The 23,603-nt window shown below is 38.2% G+C and overlaps 1 protein-coding gene across 5 annotated transcripts in view; it reads right to left on the bottom strand.

The window, feature by feature from the left end:
• The window catches only part of TLK1 (tousled like kinase 1), a 165,366-nt gene that overhangs the window by 111,516 nt on the left and 30,247 nt on the right, over nucleotides 1–23,603 (bottom strand). For 2 of the 5 annotated variants that reach the window (XM_059704130.1, XM_059704131.1), the window contains exon 2: nucleotides 3,594–3,712. The exons of 2 other annotated variants lie outside the window; for them this stretch is intronic. In XM_059704130.1, coding sequence (XP_059560113.1) covers nucleotides 3,594–3,712 — 119 coding nt within the window. Of the gene's footprint in view, nucleotides 1–3,593; nucleotides 3,713–23,603 lie in introns of those variants that run through there. One more of the 5 variants, XM_059704133.1, reaches the window with a different exon arrangement.

Raw genomic sequence — 23,603 nt, 5'->3', positions numbered from 1 at the left:
AAAAAAAGAAAATAGTGAAAGGGGAAGCAGTTCATTTTATGGTGCTAGTGTGATACTGATTTATAAAACAGATAAGGTAAGATAATGACAATGTTCTGTATCTTGAGAGGGATGTGGATTACTTCAAGTATACACATTTGTCAAAACTCACTGAACTCTTCAGATCTGTACATCTATTTCTTCTGTAAGCACACACACAAAAATCCTACATAATAAAAGCCTAATATGCAAACAGACCAAACAGCGGAACGACCAGTCGCTATGACACTCAATGCAGGAGCTGCCCCCTGGTTATCAGTGCACTCCCACATGGGGAGCGCCGCCTAGCCAGAAGCCGGGCTCATGGATGGCAAACACAGCGGTGGTGGCGAGAGCTTCTCCCGCCTCTGAGGCAGCACTAAGGAGCAATGAGCCTGAGCCGAGCGGTAAGGAGCAGCGAGCAGGCAGGCAGTAAGGAGCGAGGGGTTCCGGACTGCAAGAGGGCGCAGGCCGGGCTGAGGGGGACCCCCTTCCCCACCAGTGCACGAATTTTGTGCACTGGGCCTCTAGTCCTAAATAAAATAGTTAATCATACATTAAGTCCAATAAATATATTTTTGAAAATAGTGTATCATAACCTAGTAGGGTTTATCCTAAAAATGCAAACAGGTTCAACATTTTTTAAAAATCTAACAATATAATTCACATAATAAAAGGAGAAAAATTTTATGTCTTTCAACCAAGAACAAAAAAAGGCCTTCATGCCAAAACCGGTTTGGCTCAGTGGATAGAGCGTCGGCCTGCGGACTGAAGGGTCCCAGGTTCGATTCCGGTCAAGGGCATGTACCTGGGTTGCGGGCACATCCCCAGTGGGAGATGTGCAGGAGGCAGCTGATCGATGTTTCTCTCTCATCGATGTTTCTAACTCTCTATCTCTCTCCCTTCCTCTCTGTAAAAAATCAATAAATATATTTAAAAAAAAAAAAAAGGCCTTCATATAGTTCAACAATATTTATGATTTTTAAACAAACACACAAACAAACAAACCTCTTAACTAACAAGGAATAGAAAAGTTCTCCTTTAATTTAGGCACGGTAATAGACACAAAACCTATAGCAAACATTAAAATTAATGGAGAAACATTAAATTTTTCTTGAACAAGACCAAGTACTGAAGTTGATGACCACTACAAGGAATAAATATACTGCGGTGTAAGAAATCAAACTCATTTTTGGAACATAATTTATTTATTTATTTTTAGAAAAACCAACAGCAAGACTGTTACATACGAAAAAAAAGACCAACCTATAAAAATCAAAAGCCTCCTGATAAGCAATAACTAACTACAAAATATAATAATAAATACTTCAGTCACAAAAACTTGAAAGTATTCAGGAATTAGACAAAAAATCCACAAAACTAGCCAAAAATTCCTAAGAACTATACTGAAGAAACAATAAATGTGGAGACATTTCATGTACTTAAATGGGACAAGCTAAACTTATAAAAATTCAGTACTCCCCAAATTAATCTATAAATTCAATGCATCCAATATAAAAATTCCATTTAAATCATTTAAGGAAAAAGATACAAATAAGTTATTATAGAAAAAGAATCCCTAAATTGCTAAAAAGCAAATGAAGAGATGCTTAATTTTATGAAGAAATGAAGGTCCATAATAACTAAATCAACTTTACAAAAGAAGATTTTATGTGTGTGGTGTGTGTGTGTGTGTTTAATGTGATACTGGTACTAGAAAACAGACAGAGCACTGGAACATAAGAGAAATTTCAGAGACAGATCGGTATATATATATGTATGTATATATATATATATATATATGTATATATATATATATATATATATATATGGCAACTTAATATATGATAAAGTTGGCATCACAAATCAGTGGAAAAATACAAAAGATTTAAGAAGCATCCTATATAATAAAAGCCTAATATGCAAACTGTTCGACCAGGAGTTCGACCGCTCACTATGACATGCACTGACCACAAGGGGTGGCGCAGAACATGGTGGGCGTCAGCGACGCAGTGCTGGCAGCGGGCGGCAGTGGAGGTGCTGCCGACCTGGATGGGCCCTGACAAGAGCAGGACTGCAGCGGGATGGTAGAGCAGGTGAGTGGGTGGCACCAGGCCAAGGAGGGTGCAAATGGGAGCCCAATCGCCCTGCCAATCGCCAGAGACGGCGACTAGCGGCAGTGACGGGGCCCAGCCCCCATCTAACGCCCTGCAGATGGTGATCAGTGGTGGCGGCAGGGGGCAGGGTTGCCTGCCCTTCCACGCCAGATGCTCACACTTTGATCGCCAGCCAGGCCTAGGGACTGCATCCGTGCACAAATTTCATGCACTGGGCCTCTAGTTACTGATAAAACTGGTTCACTACATGGAAAAAAATAAAACTGGATCCCTATCAACATTATATAAAAGGTGAGGCCTAAATGGACTAAAGAGCAAATATGACAGTAAAACTATAAAAGAAACAGAAGAAACTGTAGAATATCTTTGTGGAGCAGGGTTGGGGAAGAAGTATTTAACTTTTAGAATACCATCAGGATTCACTAGACCCAGTTTTAGTTTTCAAGCTTCTTTGTCAAGCAGTTCTAACTATTCGTAAAGATTGCTATTTCAAGACTTTCATTATTTCTTAGAGATCATCCAAAGAAAATAAAATTTATTTTATATAGAATAAAATGCTCAAAATAACTGGTGATATAAGGAAAACAATGAGACATTATTTCATACCTATAAGACTACCAAGAATGATGAACCTGGATGATGCCGGTGAATATGAGATGTGGGGATATAAAAACATTCATGCACTCCACTCTGCTGAAAGTGCAAACCAGTTTTGTACAACTGTTCTGAATAGTAGTCTTGTACTATTTACTCCACCTAAGTCTACACATACCCTATGTTCTAGCAGTTCTGCTCTTGGGAATATACCCTAAATAACTACTCACAAAGCTCTAAAAGAGAACAAGTACAAGAAACTCACTGCAGTGTGAGGCAGTGGGGAGTTGAAGACAACCTAATGTCTATCAGTGAAAAACAAACAGATACACTATTGAGTTTTTTGCTGTAGTCAGAAGCAGTGGATTAATGTACAAATAGGAATATGCATAATAGGGACAAGTGAGAAACAGAGGATAAGAAAGGTAAAAATTATGTAACAGGAGAAAGATACATCTTTTTACCACTGAAACCTAATATGCTGTATTATATCATAATGCCCCTGAAATGATATATATGCTATATAAGAAATATGGTTCATAAACACTGAATTTTTTTCTATACATTATAAAAATTATAGTAAGGAACCAGAGGCCTGGTGCACAAAATTCATGCACGGGTAGGGCCCCTAGGCGTGGCCGGCAATTAGGGCCAATCGGGGCCTTCCTTCGTTCCACGCTGCCCCCTGGTGGTCAGCACACGTCATAGTGAGTGGTCGACCGCCCAGTTGGTCAAACTCCTGAGGGGGACAATTTGCATATTAGCCTTTTATTATATAGGCTATTTTTCTGTTAAGCATAAAATATATTTTAGACCATTTAATATAAGGAAAGAATGTCAAATACAGATTATAATTTCACTCACTTTAGCTCCAACACTGCAGCTCCCAGTGCTCCCGGTGCTCCCAGTTGCAACTCCTGTAAATCTAGCTTCCAATAATTCTTGCCTTCTTGGATCCAGACTATGAAGCTCATCCATTGCACCTAATAAGAAAACAAAGTACACACACAATATATACATATATCTTTAAATATAAACACAAAATACATATATGTGTTTAATTGATATGTCACTAAACTTAATGAATTCTACAAAGAGATAAAAGAGACTTTATAATGTCCACTCTCATTTATCAAAACAACCTACAGTGGATTTCGAACAGTTCTAATTGCAATTCACATTAAGAAATATATTTTCCACCTAACTCAGATACATACATATATATTAAAAAATTCTACAAATACTTCTTACTGCAAACAGTGTACATCAATATTTTCTAGTCTATTCCAGTCTATTAAAAAAGAAAAACACTGGTTGTGGGCTATTAAATTGATTTTATGAAGTTTTTGTATAGTTGATAGTTTTGAATGTTTTCTGTTTCTATCAGGTAGATAAAAAACACACACATAAACAGATCAGTAAGGTAATATCTGTTATTAAACAAGCACCTTGAGAACGAAGGGGAGAAATTAACACTCTCATATAATTGCTACTATGCAGACTAAAGCACCACAAATTTTACCTAAAGTTCAATTAAACTCTTAACAAACTCTTTTATCCATGCTTGCTAATTCTCTGCTGACATGAGTGCTTCTCAAAGGGAGCAAGAAGGGTATTATTACCCGAATCCAGAATCACATGTGGAACATTTTCAAATGATACTGGAGTCCTTCCACACACCCTGACAATCCTCTCCTACAGATTAAGAATTATTCTTATAAACCTTATTTAAAGTTCCCTTCATTCCTTTCTTCTTCATTTGGGCAAAGAACTAGATGGATAATGACCATGCTTCCACCTTTATTTGCTTCCCTGTATCTGAATGTCTTCCCTGTGTACTTCTTTTTCCATCTCAAACGGGTAAACTGCCTTTAAAAAGCTTCAAGCCTTCATTTTTTGCTTTTGACCGAAATTCCTTCTAGATATCCAAGAGATCTTGCCTGTGTCTGAATCCCATCTCGTGCACCTTTTCCCTCTTTGCCTCCTCAGGCCTTCATTTATATGTCTTTTTAAAAAAAAAAAACACACACACACAAAAAAACACTTTCTTGCGCTGCCAGTGTGGCTCAGTGGGTGAGTGCTGACCTATGAACCAGGAGGTCACTGTTCAATTCCAAGCAGGGCACATGCTCGGGTTGCGGGCACAATTCCTAGTAGGGGGTGTGCAGGAGGTAGCTGATCAATGATTCTCTCTCATCACTGATATTTCTTTCTCTCCTCCCTCCCTTCCTCTCTGAAATAAAAAAGAATATCTATATTTAAAAAACAAACTACTATCTCTTGAATTCTATGCTATTAATATAATTCTTTCCTTAAGTTGGTGATTTATAACCATAACAACCTTAGGTCTCTGGAATCTAATTTCTATTATAAACATACTTCTGACAAAGTACTTTCACCATCAATGCTTCCACTTTTTTCTTATCCTGCTATTATATCAAAAATTGTTTACTATTCCTTTCTGGGGGGGGGGGGGTGGGTGATAAAAAACACACCTCTCAATCCTTGGTTTTTAAAATACACATTCTAGTTTTCAGAATTCAACCATGTCTTTTCTGCTTCTCTGCTTGTTCTCTGTTAGCTATGAATACTGCCAAGGGCCAATTCAGGGCTGTCTGCTCTCTTTTCATATCCCCTCACATTTCAAACTGATGATTCTCAAATGAAACACCTAGTATATGACAAGTTAGTCAAGTCTTAAGGTTGGCACTGGAAATAAAGCAGTAATAAGATAGACTGGCCTCAAACAGCTTACAACTCAGAGATTTTGCTATCAATTCTACCTTGCCACAGGATTATTTTGAAAACATTAAATTACATTTAAAAAATAATTACATAGTCGCTATAAATATTCTTGCACAATTACTTTTGTAAACAAATGTTTCATTTTAATGCCGATGAGCAGGATGGATCATGAGGATGTTGCATATGAACTATGTAAGAAACTGCTAAAAGTCTCCAAAGTGGTTGTACTATTTAACACTCCTGCGTAATTATCAATATTTGATGTTGACTTTTAAAAATCTGTATTATAGCAGTGTGAAGTGCTACTCAGCTTTGACTTTGATTTGCATTTCCTTGATTACTAATGACATTAGCACCTTTTCATGATCTTACTGGCAATTTGTATATATCTTTACTGTTGATGTTGTTAAGAACACTGTCAAGTCCTCTGCCCAATTTTTTATTAGATTGTTATTTACATGTGGGAATTATTTATGTATTCTAGTTACAAGTCATTGTCAGATCATTAATAGATGATAAGTAGATAGAAAAACAATTTCTCTAAGTCTCTAATATTTTTCCATTTTCTTTATGCTGTTTTGACGAGCAGAAGTGTTTCATTTTGGTGAAATAAAGATTATCTAATTTTTCTATTTTGATTATTATTTTTCTATCCTAAGAAAATTTTGCATGCCTTAAAGTAAAAAAATAGCATCGTTATAAGTTTTGTTTTTCTGTTGAGGTCCACGATTCATCCTAAATTAATATTTGTAGATGGTATGAGGTTAAGGATTTCCCCCAATGTATTTTTCCTATTTTATTACCATCATTCATTAAGAAACAAAACAAACAAAAACCAAAGCCCAAAATTCTACTATACCAATAAATAGTCTTGGTGACTCTGTCAGGTCAAAAATAGTAACAAGTATATGTTACTGGTCTACAGACAGACATATAAACCAAAGAAATAAAACAGAAAGCCCATAAATAAACCCTCACATATATGATCAAATGATTTTCAACAAATGCGCAAAGACCATTCAATGGGGAAAGAACAGTCAACAAAATTTTGTTGGGAAAACTGGATATCCACTTACAAAAATATTAACTTGGGCCCTTATCTTAATACCATATATAAAAATTAACTCAAGCTCTGGCTGGTTTGGCTCAGTGGATAGAGCATTGGCCCGAAGACTGAAGGGTATCAAGTTTGATTCCGATCAAGGGCACATACCTTGGTTGCAGGCTCGATTCCCAGGCCTGGTTGGGTGTGTGCAGGAGGCAACCAATCAATATGTCTCTTTCACATGGATATTTCTGTGTGTCTCTCCCCCTCCCTTCTACTCTGTCTAAAAATTAATGGAAAAATACCCTAAGGTGAGAATTAACAACAGATAAATAAAATTAACTCAAAATGGATCAAATATTTAAACACAAGACACAAAACTAAACATAAGACACAACTCTTAGAAGAAAACATAGGGGAAAACCTTAATGTAATAGGATTTGTCAATGATTTCTTGGATTTTGAAACCAAAAGCACAGGCAATAAAAGAAAAAATAGGTAAGTTGGACTTCATAAAAATTAGAAACTTCTGTGCATCCAACGACACCACAAAGAAAGTAAAAAAGCAGCCCAAAGGATGGGTGAAAATATCTGCAAATCAAATATCTCATAAAGGACTGATAAGCAGAATGTATAAAGAAATCCTACAACTCAACAAGAAAACTAAAACTCAATTTTAAAATGGGCAAAGGACTTAAACAGACATTTCTCCAAAAAAGATATGCAACTGACCAATGAACACATAAAAGGCTCAATATCATTAATCATTAGGGAAATGCAAATGAGAACTACAATGAGATACCACTTTACAACCATTAGGATGGCTATTATAAAAAGAAAAAAAAAAGTGTATTAGCTAGGATGTGGAGAAATTTGAACCCTTGTACACTGCTGGAATGTAAACTGGGGCAGTTACGTGAAAAACTGTATGGCATTTCCTCAAAAAATAAAACATAGAATTACCATATGATTTAGAAAGTCCACTTCTGAGTATAAATCTAGTAGAAGTGAAAGCAAGGACCAGAACAGATATTTGTACATCTCATGTTGATAGCAGCACTATTCACAATAGCCAAAATGGTGAAAGCAACTTTGTCCACAATAAATAAATAAATAGATAAAATGTGGTATATACACAAAATGGAATATTAGTCAGTGTTTAAAAATGAAGGAAATTTTGACATAGGCTGCAACACAGATGAACTTTGAAGATAGCAGTCTAAGTGAAGTAAGCCAGACACAAAAGGACAAATAAGTACTGTCTGATTCCACTTATATGAGATTCCTAGAGTACTCCAATTCACAGAAACTAAAAGTACAATGATGGCTGACAGAGACTGAGGGGCATGGTGGAATGGAAAGTTACTGTTTAATGGATATAGCATTTCAGTTGGGAAAAACAGAAGTTCTGGAGATAGATGTTGGTAATGGTAGTACAACTGAACCATACACCTAAAATTAGTTAACATGGTAAATTTTATATTATGTATATTTTACCACATTCTTAAATTTTTAAAAAGAAAAAAATTGGACTTCATAAAAATTTTAACTTTGCTATTTCAAAAGACATGGTTATAAAAATTAAAACACAAACAAGAGACTAGGAAAACAATGTTTTCAAAATATATACTAGTATGTGCTATATTGCTATATACTATGTCCATTCCTTAGCTTGGTAATCGATTTGATGGCCAAGAAATTTAGTAGAGAAGATGAGGACATCTCATCAGTCCCTACTTTGACCTGGATCAGCTCATAATGTAGTATTTTGTTTCCCATCATTTTTTTCTTAGATGTATAGCTTTCTCTAGGACTTCCTCCTCCCCCATGAGATCCAAGGCAAAAAAACAAGACAAAACAAAAAAACACACACAATGTTTCTAACTGAAAACTCTTACTAGGGTTTCCAATACTAAAGTCTGCTTCTCTAAATGTAGTCCCATCTGTCATCACCTCAGATGCTTACAAGGAATACAAAATCCTGGGTCCCACCTCAGGCCTATCAAATCAGAATCTGCATTTTAACTACATCCTCATGTAATTACTTTGTGCATTCATTTAGAGAAGCACTGCTATAGGAGTCCACCAACTTTTTTTGTAAAGGGCCAGATCATAAGTATTTTAGTCTTTCCAGGCAATAGGCAAAAATCACATAGATGCCATTATAACAAGAGAAAAGCTTTTTAATAAAAAAATTCAAGATATAATAAGAGCTGAGTATAATCCATAATAATAAAAGCATAATATGCTAATTAGACTGGACGTCCTTCAGGGACGAAGCCAGGGCTGTAGGCCCGGGATCGAGACAGCTGCCAGCGGCTGTGAGGGAGGGATCCAGGCAGCCGCGGCTGCGAAGGCCTACTCTTACATGAAATTTCGTGCATTGGGCCTCTAGTATTTTATAATATGTAAGTCTACTAATTAAAAGAATGAAATTTGGGAGGTGGTGGGTAACGTTTCACTTAATTAAAGCTTCCTGTCATCAAAATCTATTGCACATGCTCATCTTTGTTAATGCTGATCAGACTTTATGTATTTATCTTTGAAAATGTCTTTTCTGACAGATAGGTACTGTCAAATACTCTATCAGTCCACAAGCACATGATTTTAATTAAGCATATTCATTACTTCAAAGGCAGTTATAGAAGTCTATTAGATTCTTTTGATATGTCTTTCAATATATCATTACATTGCAGATTAATCACTTCCAATCGAAAGTTAGATAGAAGTTCCCCAAGTGCACTATTAAATGGATTTTGAAATATGGAAACTTGTTGCATTTGCATGTTTCAATGCTGGAAAAATGATGCTGGAACTGTAGTTAGAGGCTGAAAAAATATATTCATGAAAATTCATGGGGTAATGAAGATCTCACTCTGACAGCATGAGAAATGTGTAAAGCAGCTTGATGTCACTTGTGATTCAAACATCAGTTGCCACTAAAATTACTTTACTGCAGCTAAATTTTGCATGTAAGCACTATTCTGCCGTGTAATTTTACATTAAATTCATATAAAACATTTTCCAGCCTACAGATAAAAGTTCCAAAGCCAATTCATATTTGATAATAGTGGTTGGGATCCATCTTCTTTGTTAAGAAAAATTTCAACCTCAGCCCTTAGCTCAAATAATTGCAATAATATTTTACCTGCTAAGCCAGACAGGATATTCAGCTTCTAACAAAAATTCATGGAGCTGATACTAGTTAAGTCCATGAGAGCCAATGAAAGTCACCACTGACAATACTGATTCAATAACATGATAAATTCAAGTATTTCCTGCAAAGTATGTGCTGAAGAATAATACAATGAATAACCACAGGCTTTGAACATCTCCTTTTAACAAGCTTTGTGAATCTGTCCAAATAAGCCTTTTTCTGTTCCACACATATTTTTACCATCGTTGTAGTATGTACATCTTAAGCAGATTCCACTTCAGTTAATACTTAGTGTTTTCTCAACCTTGAAAATATTCTCACCTGTAGTTGTTCTACACAGACTATTCATAGAGGCTAATTTTCCACCCCATATCAAACTTAGTACTGACACCTTCAATAAACAATAATTGAGTAGTATCAATAACATCTTTCAACTCATCAAGAGCCAAGGAAAATCACTCTATATCAGTTGTCTTATTTTTTTAATGGACTTCAAATATCCTCAACTCTTAAATCAATGGTTCTTGATTAAATGATTTAAAAAGTTAATAGTCTAGCCCTGCGGGTGTGGTTCAGTTGGTTGGGTATCATTCCCTGGACCAGGAGGTTGCCAGTTCAGTTACCAGTCAGGGCACATGCCAGTGGGGGGTGTACAGTAGGCAGCTAATTGATGCTGCACTCTCACACAGTTGTTTCCCCCCACCTCTCTCAATCTCTTCCCCTCTCTCTAAAAATTAATAAACTATTAAAAGAAAGTTAATAGTCTAAAACAAGTTTATTTTCTCTGGACATATTTTTTTGTTGTTGCAATCAACAGATTTTAATTAATTCACTAAATGGCTTTCCTTGCTTGGCTAACAAATGAGCCACTCAGAAACTTATTTTGATGGCAGCCTCATTTTCTATGTTTATTTTTATGAAGAACTTATGCTATGATGAGATGTGCCTTTTTAAATGGACTGTTACTTTTAAGAAAATTGAGAGTTGAAAATACTGGGTGTATGCTTAATGAAGTAATGTCAACTTATAAAGTATTCTATCACAGCTACAGTATCACTGCATAATAAGGACAACGTTTTGCTTATATAATTCAGTAATGAAATAATACTCCCCTATGCCTTAAAAGCATGTTGTTCAGAGTCCATTTTTTTCTTTTCTTGTTTTGACATAATGAATATGCACTGGTATAAAATAAATAAAGAAATACTGCAGACAGGCAATACACACATCACTCAAAACACTATCAAGTTTTAACAGCAGCAATGAAATTTGTAGTGAACTAAAAGCAGTACGAAGTGATGAGAATGCCATATAGGGTTTCTGTCACAACTACTCAGCTCTGTCATTATAATGCAAAAGCAGCTGTGTTCCAATAAAACTTTACTTATAAACATTAAAATTATAAACATTAAAATTTGAATTTCACATGTCACAAAGTATTATTCTTCTTTCAATTGTTTTAACCATGCAAAAATAGGTAGTGTGCTGACTCCTTTCATAGCAAACACATTTCAAAACTTTTAATGTTTTATGGCAGTGGTTCTCAACCTTCCTAATGCCATGACCCTTTAATACAGTTCCTCATGTTGTGGTGACCCCCAACCATAAAATTATTTTCGTTGCTACTTCATAACTGTAATTTTGCTACTGTTATGAATCGTAATGTAAATATCTGATATGCAGGATGTACTTTCACTGTTACAAATTGAACATAATTAAAGCATAGTGATTAATCACAAAAACAGTATGTAATTATATATGTGTTTTCCGATGGTCTTAGGCAACCCCTGTGAAAGGGTCATTCGACCCCCAAAGGGGTCACGACACACAGATTGAGAACCGCTGTTTTATGGAATTATTTCTGACACCAAAATTTGGTCCTCAATTACAAAAGGTGAGATTTTCTGAAGGATATGTACTTTTACCATAATCCATTAAACTGTTACACAATAAATGTTTTTCCTTTTGATAAAGAAATTATAAAGGCAATATAAAGACCATACACATCATCCTTAAAGAATACCCCATCTCAAAATAAAACCATCTGCCTCTTAATTATGCTAGTACGCCACTACTCTTATTAAACTGCTCCCTAAAATGTACTGTAAATCCAAAACTTCATAAATATGTAAAACAGGAGATATCACTACTCAAATTAGAGATCAATTACATCCTATTCTATGAAGAAACATTTTAGGGAAACAACATAAAATGAAGGTCACAATTTGACCCATGACAACAGTTTATCATGCCCCCTTTTAATAAACATTTTCTCTCTCCTCATACACATACACATACTCAAAAAGTCACTAATAAATGTTATTAGTTATTATAATAGTGTGGCCTCAAGAGGTGGACAGTCTAAAAAAGGATGCATGTATTTGGACATATTAGTTCTGATTAGTCAAGATTACTATATAGTAACTAGAGGCCCGGTGCACGAAATTTGTGCATGGAAAAGGGGAGGGGCCCTCAGTCCAGCCTGCACCCTCTTGCAATCTGGGACACCTTGGGGGATGTCCGACTGCCAGGATTGGGGCTAAACTGGCAGTCGGACATCCCTCGTGCAATCAGGGACCACTGGCTCCTAACCACTCGCCAGCCTGCCTGATCACCCCTAACCACTCTACCTGCCTGCCTGATTGCCCCTAACCGCCTCTGCCTGCCTGATCGGCCCTAATCACTCACCTGACCTGCTTGCTTGATCACCCCTAACCGCCTCTGTTGCGGCGGCTGTCTGGAAGGACGTCAGGAATGATGTCCGGAAGGTAATTTGGCTGTCCGGTCTAACTAGCATATTACACTTTTATTATTATAGATTATTATTATAGATACCACCTTTTTATAAGAAATAAATTTTTCATTATATCATATTTTAATTATCTGCCTTGATAGAGTCAAAACAAAATCAAAATATCTAGAAAGCATGTGTTAGAAAGGATCATACCAGTTACCAATCAAAAAGTAATAGAAATGAGTTCGTTCACTAAGACCTTTCTAACAGTAGATTCAACTGCTGCTAAGCCATCACCTCATATTTTTTAATTTAAAACTTCCTGAAGTCTGAAAATATTTTAATTCATTCCAGTTTTTAATGTACTTTTCATATTACATCTGATAAACTGATTTATACAAAACATTTAGGGTCTTTGTTCTATTAATACTTTTCACATTATGTCTGACAAGACAGAAAACTCTGATTAAAAAAACACAGAAATACTAGGACAAAGTCAGAAATTATTTCAACAAAAATACTCCATTTAAATAATTCTTCTTCATACGTTTTTTTAATGCACTTGCAAGCACACAAAACAATACAATTTCAAGAAGTCTACACTGTTTAACACTCTAGAATTATTTCTAATTCTTGCCTTTAAATATTCATTTTAACATGATTAATAAATGGAACATCTATTTTCATGTACAGTATTTTGTATAATGTACTTAGTGAACATAAGTATAATTTTTGTTGACTACATTCCCTTTCATCATTTATTCCACACTGATATCGTATTTAAATAGTATTCTAATTTTTGGTATCAAAGAACATGTTAAATAAGCTAATCACAAAAGCAGCCCAATATCTCTATTTTCTAATAACCTTTCTCCTCCATGAATCTAATGAAAACACTTCCTACATTTTTCCCTAATGATTTAAATATTAACATTTGGAAATTTAATCCTCTTAGAATTTAATTGTATATATCTACAATTTTTTTCCAAAGGAAAATGTCATACAATTTCTCATAAATTCAACCTTTCTCTCTGGTCATCTATCACATTCCTATGTAAATTATTTCACTAAACTATTTCAGAGCCATCTATCTATCCATCTATCTATGCACACATACAAACATGTATGTATTATAATGTACACATAAATATACTCACACACATACATACACATAAAGTATTTCACCTACAATGACTGAAAAGAGTAAGCATAGAAAGCTAGGTTCCTGAATCTAGTCTATAGATTCAGCTACATAAGCCTGCGGTAAGGGGAAGAGGTCTGATCTAGAATCATTCCATATCAGATTAATTACCCGACTTTATCATTAAGATGGTCATTTTAAACACTTTTGTTGTAAACCTTACAGCAAAGGATTCGGACATACTAAGACCAAAGTATTCATACAGCTTGCATCAGAGGTAAAGCAGAGAGTTTAGATTTTGCTTCTCTATACTGTCATCACCTTAGAGATGAGAGTACTTTAATTTTAATCTTATTCTTATAAATAAAAAATAATGCCTGACAGCTAATTTTGCTTTCATCAAAACTATATATACAGATAGGTAAGTTGAATAAGCTTGGCCAAGTTCCTTAATGTCTTCATGTCTCAGCTTCCATATATATAAAACAAAGATAATAAAAGTACAAACCTTGTAGTTGTTAGATTAAGTTTTCATAGAGTTTTGAACTAAACCTGTTACAATAAATGTGAACATGTACTGTATGAATGCTAAAATACAAGTGCTCAGCAAACACTGGCATGTTAATATACGTTACATCATATAAGCTTCCTTCCAACTTTCTCCCTAAGGTTAGAAAAAAGTTGCTGGTAGGTAGAACAGCATATATGTTAATGCCTAATTTCTATTGGTTTTAATGGGTTTTTTTAATTGATTTTTTTTTGAGAGAGAGAGAGAGGAAGGGAGAGCGATAGAGAGATAGAAACATTGATGAGAGAGAAACATCATCAATTAGCTGCCTCCTGCATGTCCCCTAATGGGGATTGAGCCTGAAAACTCAGGCATGTGTTCTGACCAGGAATCAGACTGGTAACCTCTTAGTTCCTGGGTCAATGTTCAACCACTGAGCCACACCGGCCAAGCCTAATTTCTTTCTGTTAATGTAGTAGTAATGTAACATGTCTTCCTCTAGCTTCAGGCATAGAATTAACTTGCTATTTTAAAAATCAATCAATCTCTGTCTGTTTATATACACACACATATACATATGTATATATTCAGATGCACACATACATATGTATTTTTTTTACTAGGTTATTTAACATATAGTTCTCATTTTATTTTAAGATATATTTTTATTGATTTCAGAGAGGAAGGGAGAGGGAGAGAAAGAAACATCAATGATGAGAATCATTGATCAGCTGCCTCCTGCATGCCCCACACTGGGATCAAGCCCACAACCCGGGCAAGTGTCCCCCCCTTGGAATCGAACCTGGGACCCCTCAGTCCGCAGGCTGACAGTCTATCCACTGAGCCAAATCAGTTAGGGCTATAGTTCTCATTTTAACTATAATAAATTAAGACACTGAGAGGTGAAGTTGTATTGTCTTTTGTTAGAACTTATATCCACTCAACTAAGCATCATTGTCCCAAACGAACAGTCCTAAAGAAAAATGTGTGGGGTGGGGATAGGTAGGGGAGAGGTGAGAAAGCATTACGTTAACATGTAAGAAGAAATGTTCTCCAGGAAAGCTCCAAAATAGGAATTTAGTTAAAACCTGACCTAGTGCCCTTGCCGATTTGGCTCAGTGGATAGAGTGTCGGCCCTCGGACTTAAAGCATCCCAGGTTAGATTCCGGTCAAGGGCACATACTTCAGTTGGTTGCAGGCTTGATCCTGGCCCTGGTCGGGGCCCGTGCAATAGGCCACCAGTGTGCCTCTCTCACATTAATGTTTCTCTCTCTTTCTTTCTCCCTCTCCCTTCCACTCTCTCTAAAAAACAATGGAAAGATATCCTCTGGTGAGGATTAACAACAACAAAACAACCAAAAAACAAAACAAAACAAAACACACACAACCTAGTAATTACCACCTCCTCAATATAAAGTCAACTGGTACCCGGTTCCCTAACAAAAGTACTAAGTAGTTAAGAATCTTTTATAGTTTCATGCCTTTCCTCATTGTTAATACAATGCTTGTTGAAATAAATACAGAAATACAAAAGTGAAAAATCCCAACACTCTCCTATCTCCCAAATTCCACTCCTCTGAGGTAGACCACTTAGACCTTAAAAAACAGTGATGCTGTAAAAAATCAATTAAATATATTAAAAAAAAAACAAAAACAGAACAGTGATGACCTACTGCTCCACAGTATTCCTTCATGGTCTATTCTCTGCCTCAATAGTTCAGTGTGAAAGAAGGGCTACAGAATAATCTTTATTTGTTATAGTCTTATAGTCCACCTGCAGCAGGGAAGTAAATTTCTGACCAGAAAGAAAGCTGCATGTACTGTATGTCAGAAGTCCAAGATAAGTATTATGTACTGATTAAAATACTACCTAAAACAATAGATACCGATTTCTGCGCATGGGCCACGAAGTTTCAATCGCACTGTACGTGCGCGCCCGCAGGTGGTATTTTGTGAAAGAGCCACACTCAAGGGGCCAAAGAGCCGCATGTGGCTTGCAAGCTGCAGTTTGCCAACCACTGACATAGTGGAAAGGTGTGATTAATTCTATATGACACATAAAAATCAATTCTACTTCTTTTTTTGTTACATTATATATACTTAATCTTCCCAGGTTGCTGTTCATATACTTTAAAAAACAATTATGGAATGTTTAACTTCTCAGATTGGCTTTCAGCAAATCAGAACTTCTTACTGTGCTCCTCATTCTTACAACATATTACCTTTATAAATAAGGACAACTACATTAATCTACTTATTTGTACTTGAAAACACACTGCAAGAGAGGAAAGAAATAGCATTATTAAAAATAACATAGTCAGACAAAAAAAACCAAGATGGCAGCATAGGTAAACACCGGGGTTTGCTGCCACGCACAACCACTTCAAAGATACAACTAAAAGACGGAACGGACATCACCCAGAACCACAGGAAAACTGGCTGAGGGGAAATTCTACAACTAGAAGGAAAGAGAAAAGCATACCAAGACTCAGAGGAGGTGCAGTGCGGAAATAAAATACTAAGGTGCGGAGGTGCATGCGGAGCGGGCTGGCAGCTGAGGGCGCGGTTATTGTTTTCAATTGGGAGGGAGTCTCAGGCTCTGGGCTCCAGTTCCAGGCGAGTCTCTGGGGACCCAGGCTCAAACGGGAGAAACGGGACTCTCTGGCATCGGTTGGAACTCGAGGGCAGCTTTCTCTCCGAGGGGCTTGCAGAGGTTGCTGGGACACTGAGAGGCAGAGCCTCTGGGGACGGGACTGAGAGCAACCATAACTGCTCGCTCGGCCCACCCTGTTGATCCCCTGGGACCCGTGCTGCCCAAGACCTGCACAGAGGCATTTGCTGGTTAGCCTCAGGCAAAGGCTAGATTAGCACCTCCCTAGAGGACAGAAGTTCTCCCACTGCAGACACAGCTGATTTTCACAGCCAATTGGCCTGGAGGTCAAATCCCCCACAGTGTACCTACAACAATCAAGGCTTAACTACAACAAGACGGCACACAAAGACCACTAGGGGGTGCACCAAGAAAGCATAAAAAATGCGGAGACAAAGAAACAGGACAGAAATGAAGGAAGGCAAAATGGAGGAAGGCAAAATGGTGGATATAGAGCTCAAAACCACACTTTTAAGGTCTCTCAAGAACTGTCTAGAAGCCGCCGATAAATTTAGTAAGGCCCTCGAAAAGACTGGTGAGACCGCCGATAAATTTAGTGAGGCCTTCGAAGACTGGTGAGACCGCCGATAAATATAGTGAGATACTCAAGAAATCTAATGAGATCCTTGATGTTGTGATAAAGGACTAACTAGAAATTAAGCATACACTGACTGAAATAAAGAATATTATACAGAGTTCCAACAGCAGACCAGAGGAGCACAAGAATCAAGTCAAAGATTTGAAATGCGAAGAAGCAAAACACACCCAACTGGAAAAGCAAAATGAAAAAAGAATCTGAAAATACGAAGATAGTGTAAGGAGCCTCTGGGACAGCTTCAAGCGTACCAACATCAGAATTATAGGGGTGCCAGAAGATGAGAGACAGCAAGATATTGAAAACCTCTTTGAAGAAATAATGACAGAAAACTTCCCCTACCTACTCAAAGAAATAGACTTACATGTCCAGGAAGCACAGAGAACCTCAAACAAAATGAATCCAAAGAGGACCATACCAAGACACATCATAATTAAAATGCCAAGAGCAAAAGACAGAGAGAGAATCTTAAAAGCAGCAAGAGAAAGAAACTCAGTTACCTACAAGGGAATACCCATACGACTTTCAGCTGATTTCTCAACAGAAACTTTGCAGGCTAGAAGGGAGTGGCAAGAAATATTCAAAGTGATGAATACCAAGAACCTACAACCAAGATTACTTTATCCAGCAAAGCTATCACTCAGAATTGAAGGTCAGATAAAGAGCTTCACAGATAAGGAAAAGCTAAAGGAGTTCATCACCACCAAACCAGTATTATATGAAATGCTGAAAGGTATCCTTTAAGAGGAGGAAGAAGAAGAAAAAGGTAAAGATACAAATTATGAACAACAAATATGCATCTATCAACAAGTGAATCTAAGAGTTAAGTGAATAAATAATCTGATGAACAGAATGAACTGGTGATTTTAATAGAATCAGGGACATAGAAAGGGAATGGACTATTCTTGGGGGGGGGGGAAGGGTGTGGGGGATGTGGGAAGAGACTGGACAAAAATCGTGCACCTATGGATGAGGACAGTGGGTGGGGAGTGAGGGCGGAGGGTGGGGTGGGAACTGGGAGGAGGGGAGTTATGGGGGGAAAAAAGAGGAACAACTGTAATAATCTGAACAATAAAGATTTAATTAAAAAAAAACATAGTTGGCTAACAAATAACCTGAATTTAAAATGGGCAAAGGACTTGAATAAATCTTTCTCCAGAGATGAAATATAAATGATCAATATGCATATAAAAAGATGCTCAACATCACTAATTAAGGAACTACAAATAAAAGCCACAATGAGATATTGTTTCATACCCATTAGGATGACTACCATAAAAAAAAAAAAAAAGTGTGTGTGTTGGCAAGGATGTGGAGAAATTGGAATGCTTGTGCACAGTTGGTAGTACTATAAAAGGGTACAACTGCTATGGAAAACAGGATGGCAGTTCCTCAAAAAATTAAAAATAAAATCACCACATGATCCAGTAATCCCACTTCTGGGTATATATTCAAAAGAATTGAATGCAGGATCTCAAAGAGTTATATGCACACCCATGATTATATCAGCATTATTTATAACTAGAGGCCCGGAGCACAAAAATTTGTGCACTCGGGGGGAAGGGGGGTCCCTCAGCCCGGCCTGTGCCCTCTCGCAGTCTGGGACCCCTCGGGAGATAACGACCTGCTGGCTTAGGCCTGCTCCCGGGTGGCAGAGGGCAGGCCCAATCCCTAGGTGCAGCCCCTGGTCGGGCTCAGAGCAGGGCCAATTGGGGAGTTGGGGCGCCGCCCCTGTCATGCACAGAGCCGGGCGGATTGGGAGGTTGCGATGCCACCCTCAGTCACGCTCAGGGTAGGGCCAATTGGGGGGTTGGGGCACCGCCCCCTGTCACACTCAAGGCAGGGTCGATGGGGAGATTGCGGCGCTACCCCGTCACAGAGCAGGGCCAATCGGGGTTGGGGCGCTGCCCCCTGTCACTCACAGAGCAGGGCCCATCAGGGGGGTTGGGGCTACATACCCTGTCACGCACAGAGCAGGGTCGATGAGGGGGTTGGGGAGCTCCCCCGTCACGCACAGAGCAGGGCCCATCAGGGGGTTGGGGAGCTCCCCCTGTCACGCACAGAGCAGGGCCGATAGGGGGGTTGGGGAACCGCCCCCTAGCACACACAGAGCAGGGTGGATCAGGGGGTTGGGGTGCCGCACCCTGTCACATACAGAGCAGGGCCCGTGGGGGGCGGTTGGGGCATCGCCCTCGATCACCCACAGAGCAGGGCCGATCATGGGGTTGGGGCACCACCACTATTACACTCAGGGCAGGGCCGATGGGGAGGTTATGGCTCTACCCCGTCACACACAGAGCAGGGCCCGTGGGGAGGGGGGTGGGGGGGTTGGGGCGCCGCTCCCTGTCACACACAGAGCTGCAGGGCGATCAGGGGGTTGGGGAGCTCCCCCCTATCAGGCACAGAGCAGGGCTGATCAGGGGGTTGGGGCGCCTTCCCCTGTCACGAACAGAGCAGGGCCGATAGGGAGGTTGTGGCCCCACCCCCTGTCACACACAGAGCCGCAGGGCGATCAGGGAGTTTGGGCGCTGCCCCATCACGCTGATCCCGGTGCTGGGAAGCATGTTACCTTTTACTATATAGGATAGAGGCCTGGTGCACGGGTGGGGGCCGGCTGGTTTGCCCTGAAGGGTGTCCTGGATCAGGGTGGGGGTCCCCACTGGGGTGCCTGGCCAGCCTGGGTGAGGGGATGATGGCTGTTTGCAGCTGGTCACACACCCTTCAGGGTGGGGGTCCCCACTGGGGTGCCTGGCCAGTCTGGGTGAGGGGCTGAAGGCTGAAGCTTCCAACCGCTCCTTTTTTTCTTTTTTTTAAAAATTCTGGGCCAGCTTTAGCTCTGAGGCTCCAGCTCTTAGGCATCCGCTGCTGAAAGCAGGTATCTGGTTTGTTTGGGTTCTATAATCGAAACAATGTATAACTCTAGTTCTGAGATCCTGGCTCGGCTAGCTGAAAGCAGGTTTCTGGGGTTTTGTTTAGCTTCTATATTCGTTACAATGTTTGAAACTGCAGGCTCAGAGGCCGGCAAGGCAGGCGGGGAACGTTGGTTTCCTCCGTCACTGAAGCAAGCCAGCCTCATGTTAGCTTCCAGCTGCCTGGCTGCCGGCCCCCATCTTGGCTGGCAGTTAATTTGCATATCGCCCTGATTAGCCAATGGGAAGGGTAGCGGTCGTACGCTAATTACCATGTTTCTCTTTTATTAGATAGGATAGTCAAGACCTAGAAGCAAGTAATGTGAACATCAATGGATGAATGGGTACACAAAATATGGTGTATTATATACATAAAATGGAACGTTATTCAGCCTTAAAAATGAAGGAAATTCTGACACACACTACAGTATGGATGGACCTTGAGGACATTATGCTAAGTGAAACAAGCCAGTCAAGAAAGACAAACATGTATGACTGTACTGCTACAATGTATCTAGAGTAGTCAAATTAATGGAGACAAAATAAAATGGTGGTTGTTAGGGGCTAGAGAAAGGGGAATGAGAAGGTGTTGTTTAAAATGAGTTTCAGTTTTAAGGTGAAACAGTTCTTGAGATCGGTTTTACAATAATGTCAGCATATTTAACATAAGACAGTAAATTTTATGTGTCTTTTACCGCAATTAAAACTATATACATATGTAAACATTTTTTCAGCAACATACAGAACTAACGACTTTTCTCTATTAAAAGAAGAAAACATCTGTTCTTTAATTTAAAATTTCCAAAACCACTTGGATAACTGGTTGACAAGAAGGGCTCAACTTCCTCAGGGAAGATGACTCTATACCAGGGATGAGTAAGCACTGCCTGTTTTTGTACTTACCCATGAACTAATAACAGTTGTGTGTTTTTAATCCTCACCAGAGGATATGCTTTATTGATTTGTTTGTTTGTTTGTTTGAGAGGAAAGGGGAGATGGGGGAAGAGGGAGGGAAACATCAATGAGAGAAACACCCATCCTTACAAGGGAATGAATCTGCAACCTGGGCATGTGCTCTGACCAGGAATCAAACCAGTGACACCCCTTTGGAGCACAATACAACTCTAAACTAACTGAGCCACACCAGCCAGGGTGAAACCTATACAATCTTATTAACCAATGTCACCCCAATAACTTCTATTTCAAAAAAAGTAAAAGTCCCTAGCTGAATTGGCTCAGTGGTTGGAGTGTCAGCCCGTGGACTGAAGGGTCACAGGTTGGATTCCGGTGAAGGGCACACATACCTCCTTTGCAGGTTGATCCCAGGCCCCGGTTGGGCATGTGGGAGGCAAGGAATCCATGTGTTTCTCCCCACACCCACACTCCCCTCCACTCTCTCTAAAAATCAATGGGAAAAAATTTCCTCAGGCAAAGATTAACAACAACAAAAAGTAAACCCAGCATACCTGGCTCAGTGGTTGAGCGTAGACCTATAAACCAGGTCAAGGTTCGATTCTGGGTCAGGGCATATGCCCGAACCAGGAGGCAGCCAATCAATGATTCTCTCATCATTCATATTTCTTTCTCTCCCTCACCTTTCCTCTCTGAAATCAATAAAATATATGTGTATTATAAAAGTAAAAGGATAGCCCTAGCCGGTTTGGCTCACTGGATAGAGCGTCGGCCTGGGAACTGAAGAGTCCCAGGTTTGATTCCGGTCAAGGCCATGTACCTTGGTTGCAGGCACATCCCCAGTAGGGGGTGTGCAGGAGGCAGCTGATCGATGCTTCTCTCTCATCGATGTTTCTAACTCTCTATCCCTCTCCCTTCCTCTCTGTAAAAAATCAATAAAATATATTAAAAAAAAAAAAAAGCAAAAGGATGGAAAAAGATATACCATGCAAACACATATGAAAGCTAGTGTTGTCTATTTTAACATGAATGTACACTATAAGGCAAAATGCATTACTAGAGATAAAGAGGGACATTTCATGGTGATAAGTTTGATTTACCAGGTAGAAACAAAAATTCTTAATTTTAAAGCACCTTCAATGTATTTGAATTATATATATAAAACACAAAATGATAGAAACAGACAAATCTAGAATCATTTCAGGACATTTTAACAAATCTTTCTCTGAATAAAAGAAACAAAAAAGCACTGATAATTTTTTTAAAAACCAACTTGAATAACTGATATACATACATATTATACCATATCTAACAACTGTAGCCTACAATTTTCTTTTGTCCCATATAAGGAATATTTACCAAGAAAGACCATATGTTGGGTTATGAAGCAAGCCTCCCATTTTAAAGAACTGAAATCTTGTAGATTTAGTTTTTATTACAGTAGAGCTAAGTTAGAAATCAGTAACAAAAAGCCATTTAGAAAAACATGTTTAAAAATTAGACAATATACTTTTTGAATAATCCATAGATCAAGTAGGAAACATGGAAATTACAGACTGTTTTATACACTTTAAAAATGATAAATTTATGCTGTCCGTGTTGTGTATTTTTTAAAGCAAAAGAAAAAAATTTGAGAATGGAAACAAAACCCATGCTAAGGGAACTTTATACTTTCAAATATATGTGGGGCAGGGATTAAAAATCCAGACCTAAGTATTTGTCACAAAAACCTAGACAAAGACCAGCAAATTAAACCCAAAAAAAGTAAAAAAGGGAAACAATAAAAATGTAAACAAAAATTAATCAAATAGAAAGAATAAACAAAATTAAAAGTCCACGAAAACACTAACAAACTGGTAAGACGGATCAAGAAAAAGAGACAAGACACAAGTAGTGACTACAGGAATACAAAAGAGGACCTCTCTACAGATAGATTGAGAAAGATAATAAGGGAATATTAGTTACAATTTTATACAGATATATTTGAAATTTTAGATAAAATGGAGGATTTCCCAGAAAACACAATTTACCAAAACTGATAAGGAAAATGAAACTAAAGAACACTATGATATAGAAATTAAAGCCATTACTTAAAACTTATCTGCAGAGAAAATTCCAGGCCTAGAAAGCTTCCCTCAGTGAATTCTACCAAATATTCAAACACCCTTTCTTACATAAATTCTTTAAGATAATGGTAAAAGAAAAAGCAGTTCCCAACTCATTTTTATGAAGACAGTGTTACCTTGATACAAAGCCCGACAAAAGGAAAAGTTATAGACCTACCTCATTCATGAATATAGGTGCAAAAACATTAAGTGAAAGATCAGCTAGTAATTTGTATAAAAAGAATAGCTCATGAACTGGGTTTAGTCCAGCAACATAAGATTGGTTTAATACTAAGAGAGCAATAAAATAACTCATCACTATCTGGAGGAATGTTAAACGATTAAGTAGATGAAGAAAAAGTATTTCACAAAA

This window comes from Myotis daubentonii, chromosome 7 (genome assembly GCF_963259705.1).
Source record: "Myotis daubentonii chromosome 7, mMyoDau2.1, whole genome shotgun sequence".
Classification (NCBI taxonomy): Eukaryota; Metazoa; Chordata; class Mammalia; order Chiroptera; family Vespertilionidae; genus Myotis; species Myotis daubentonii.
Note: the sequence above shows the minus strand (reverse complement) of the source record. Positions and strands in the feature narration are given on the sequence as shown.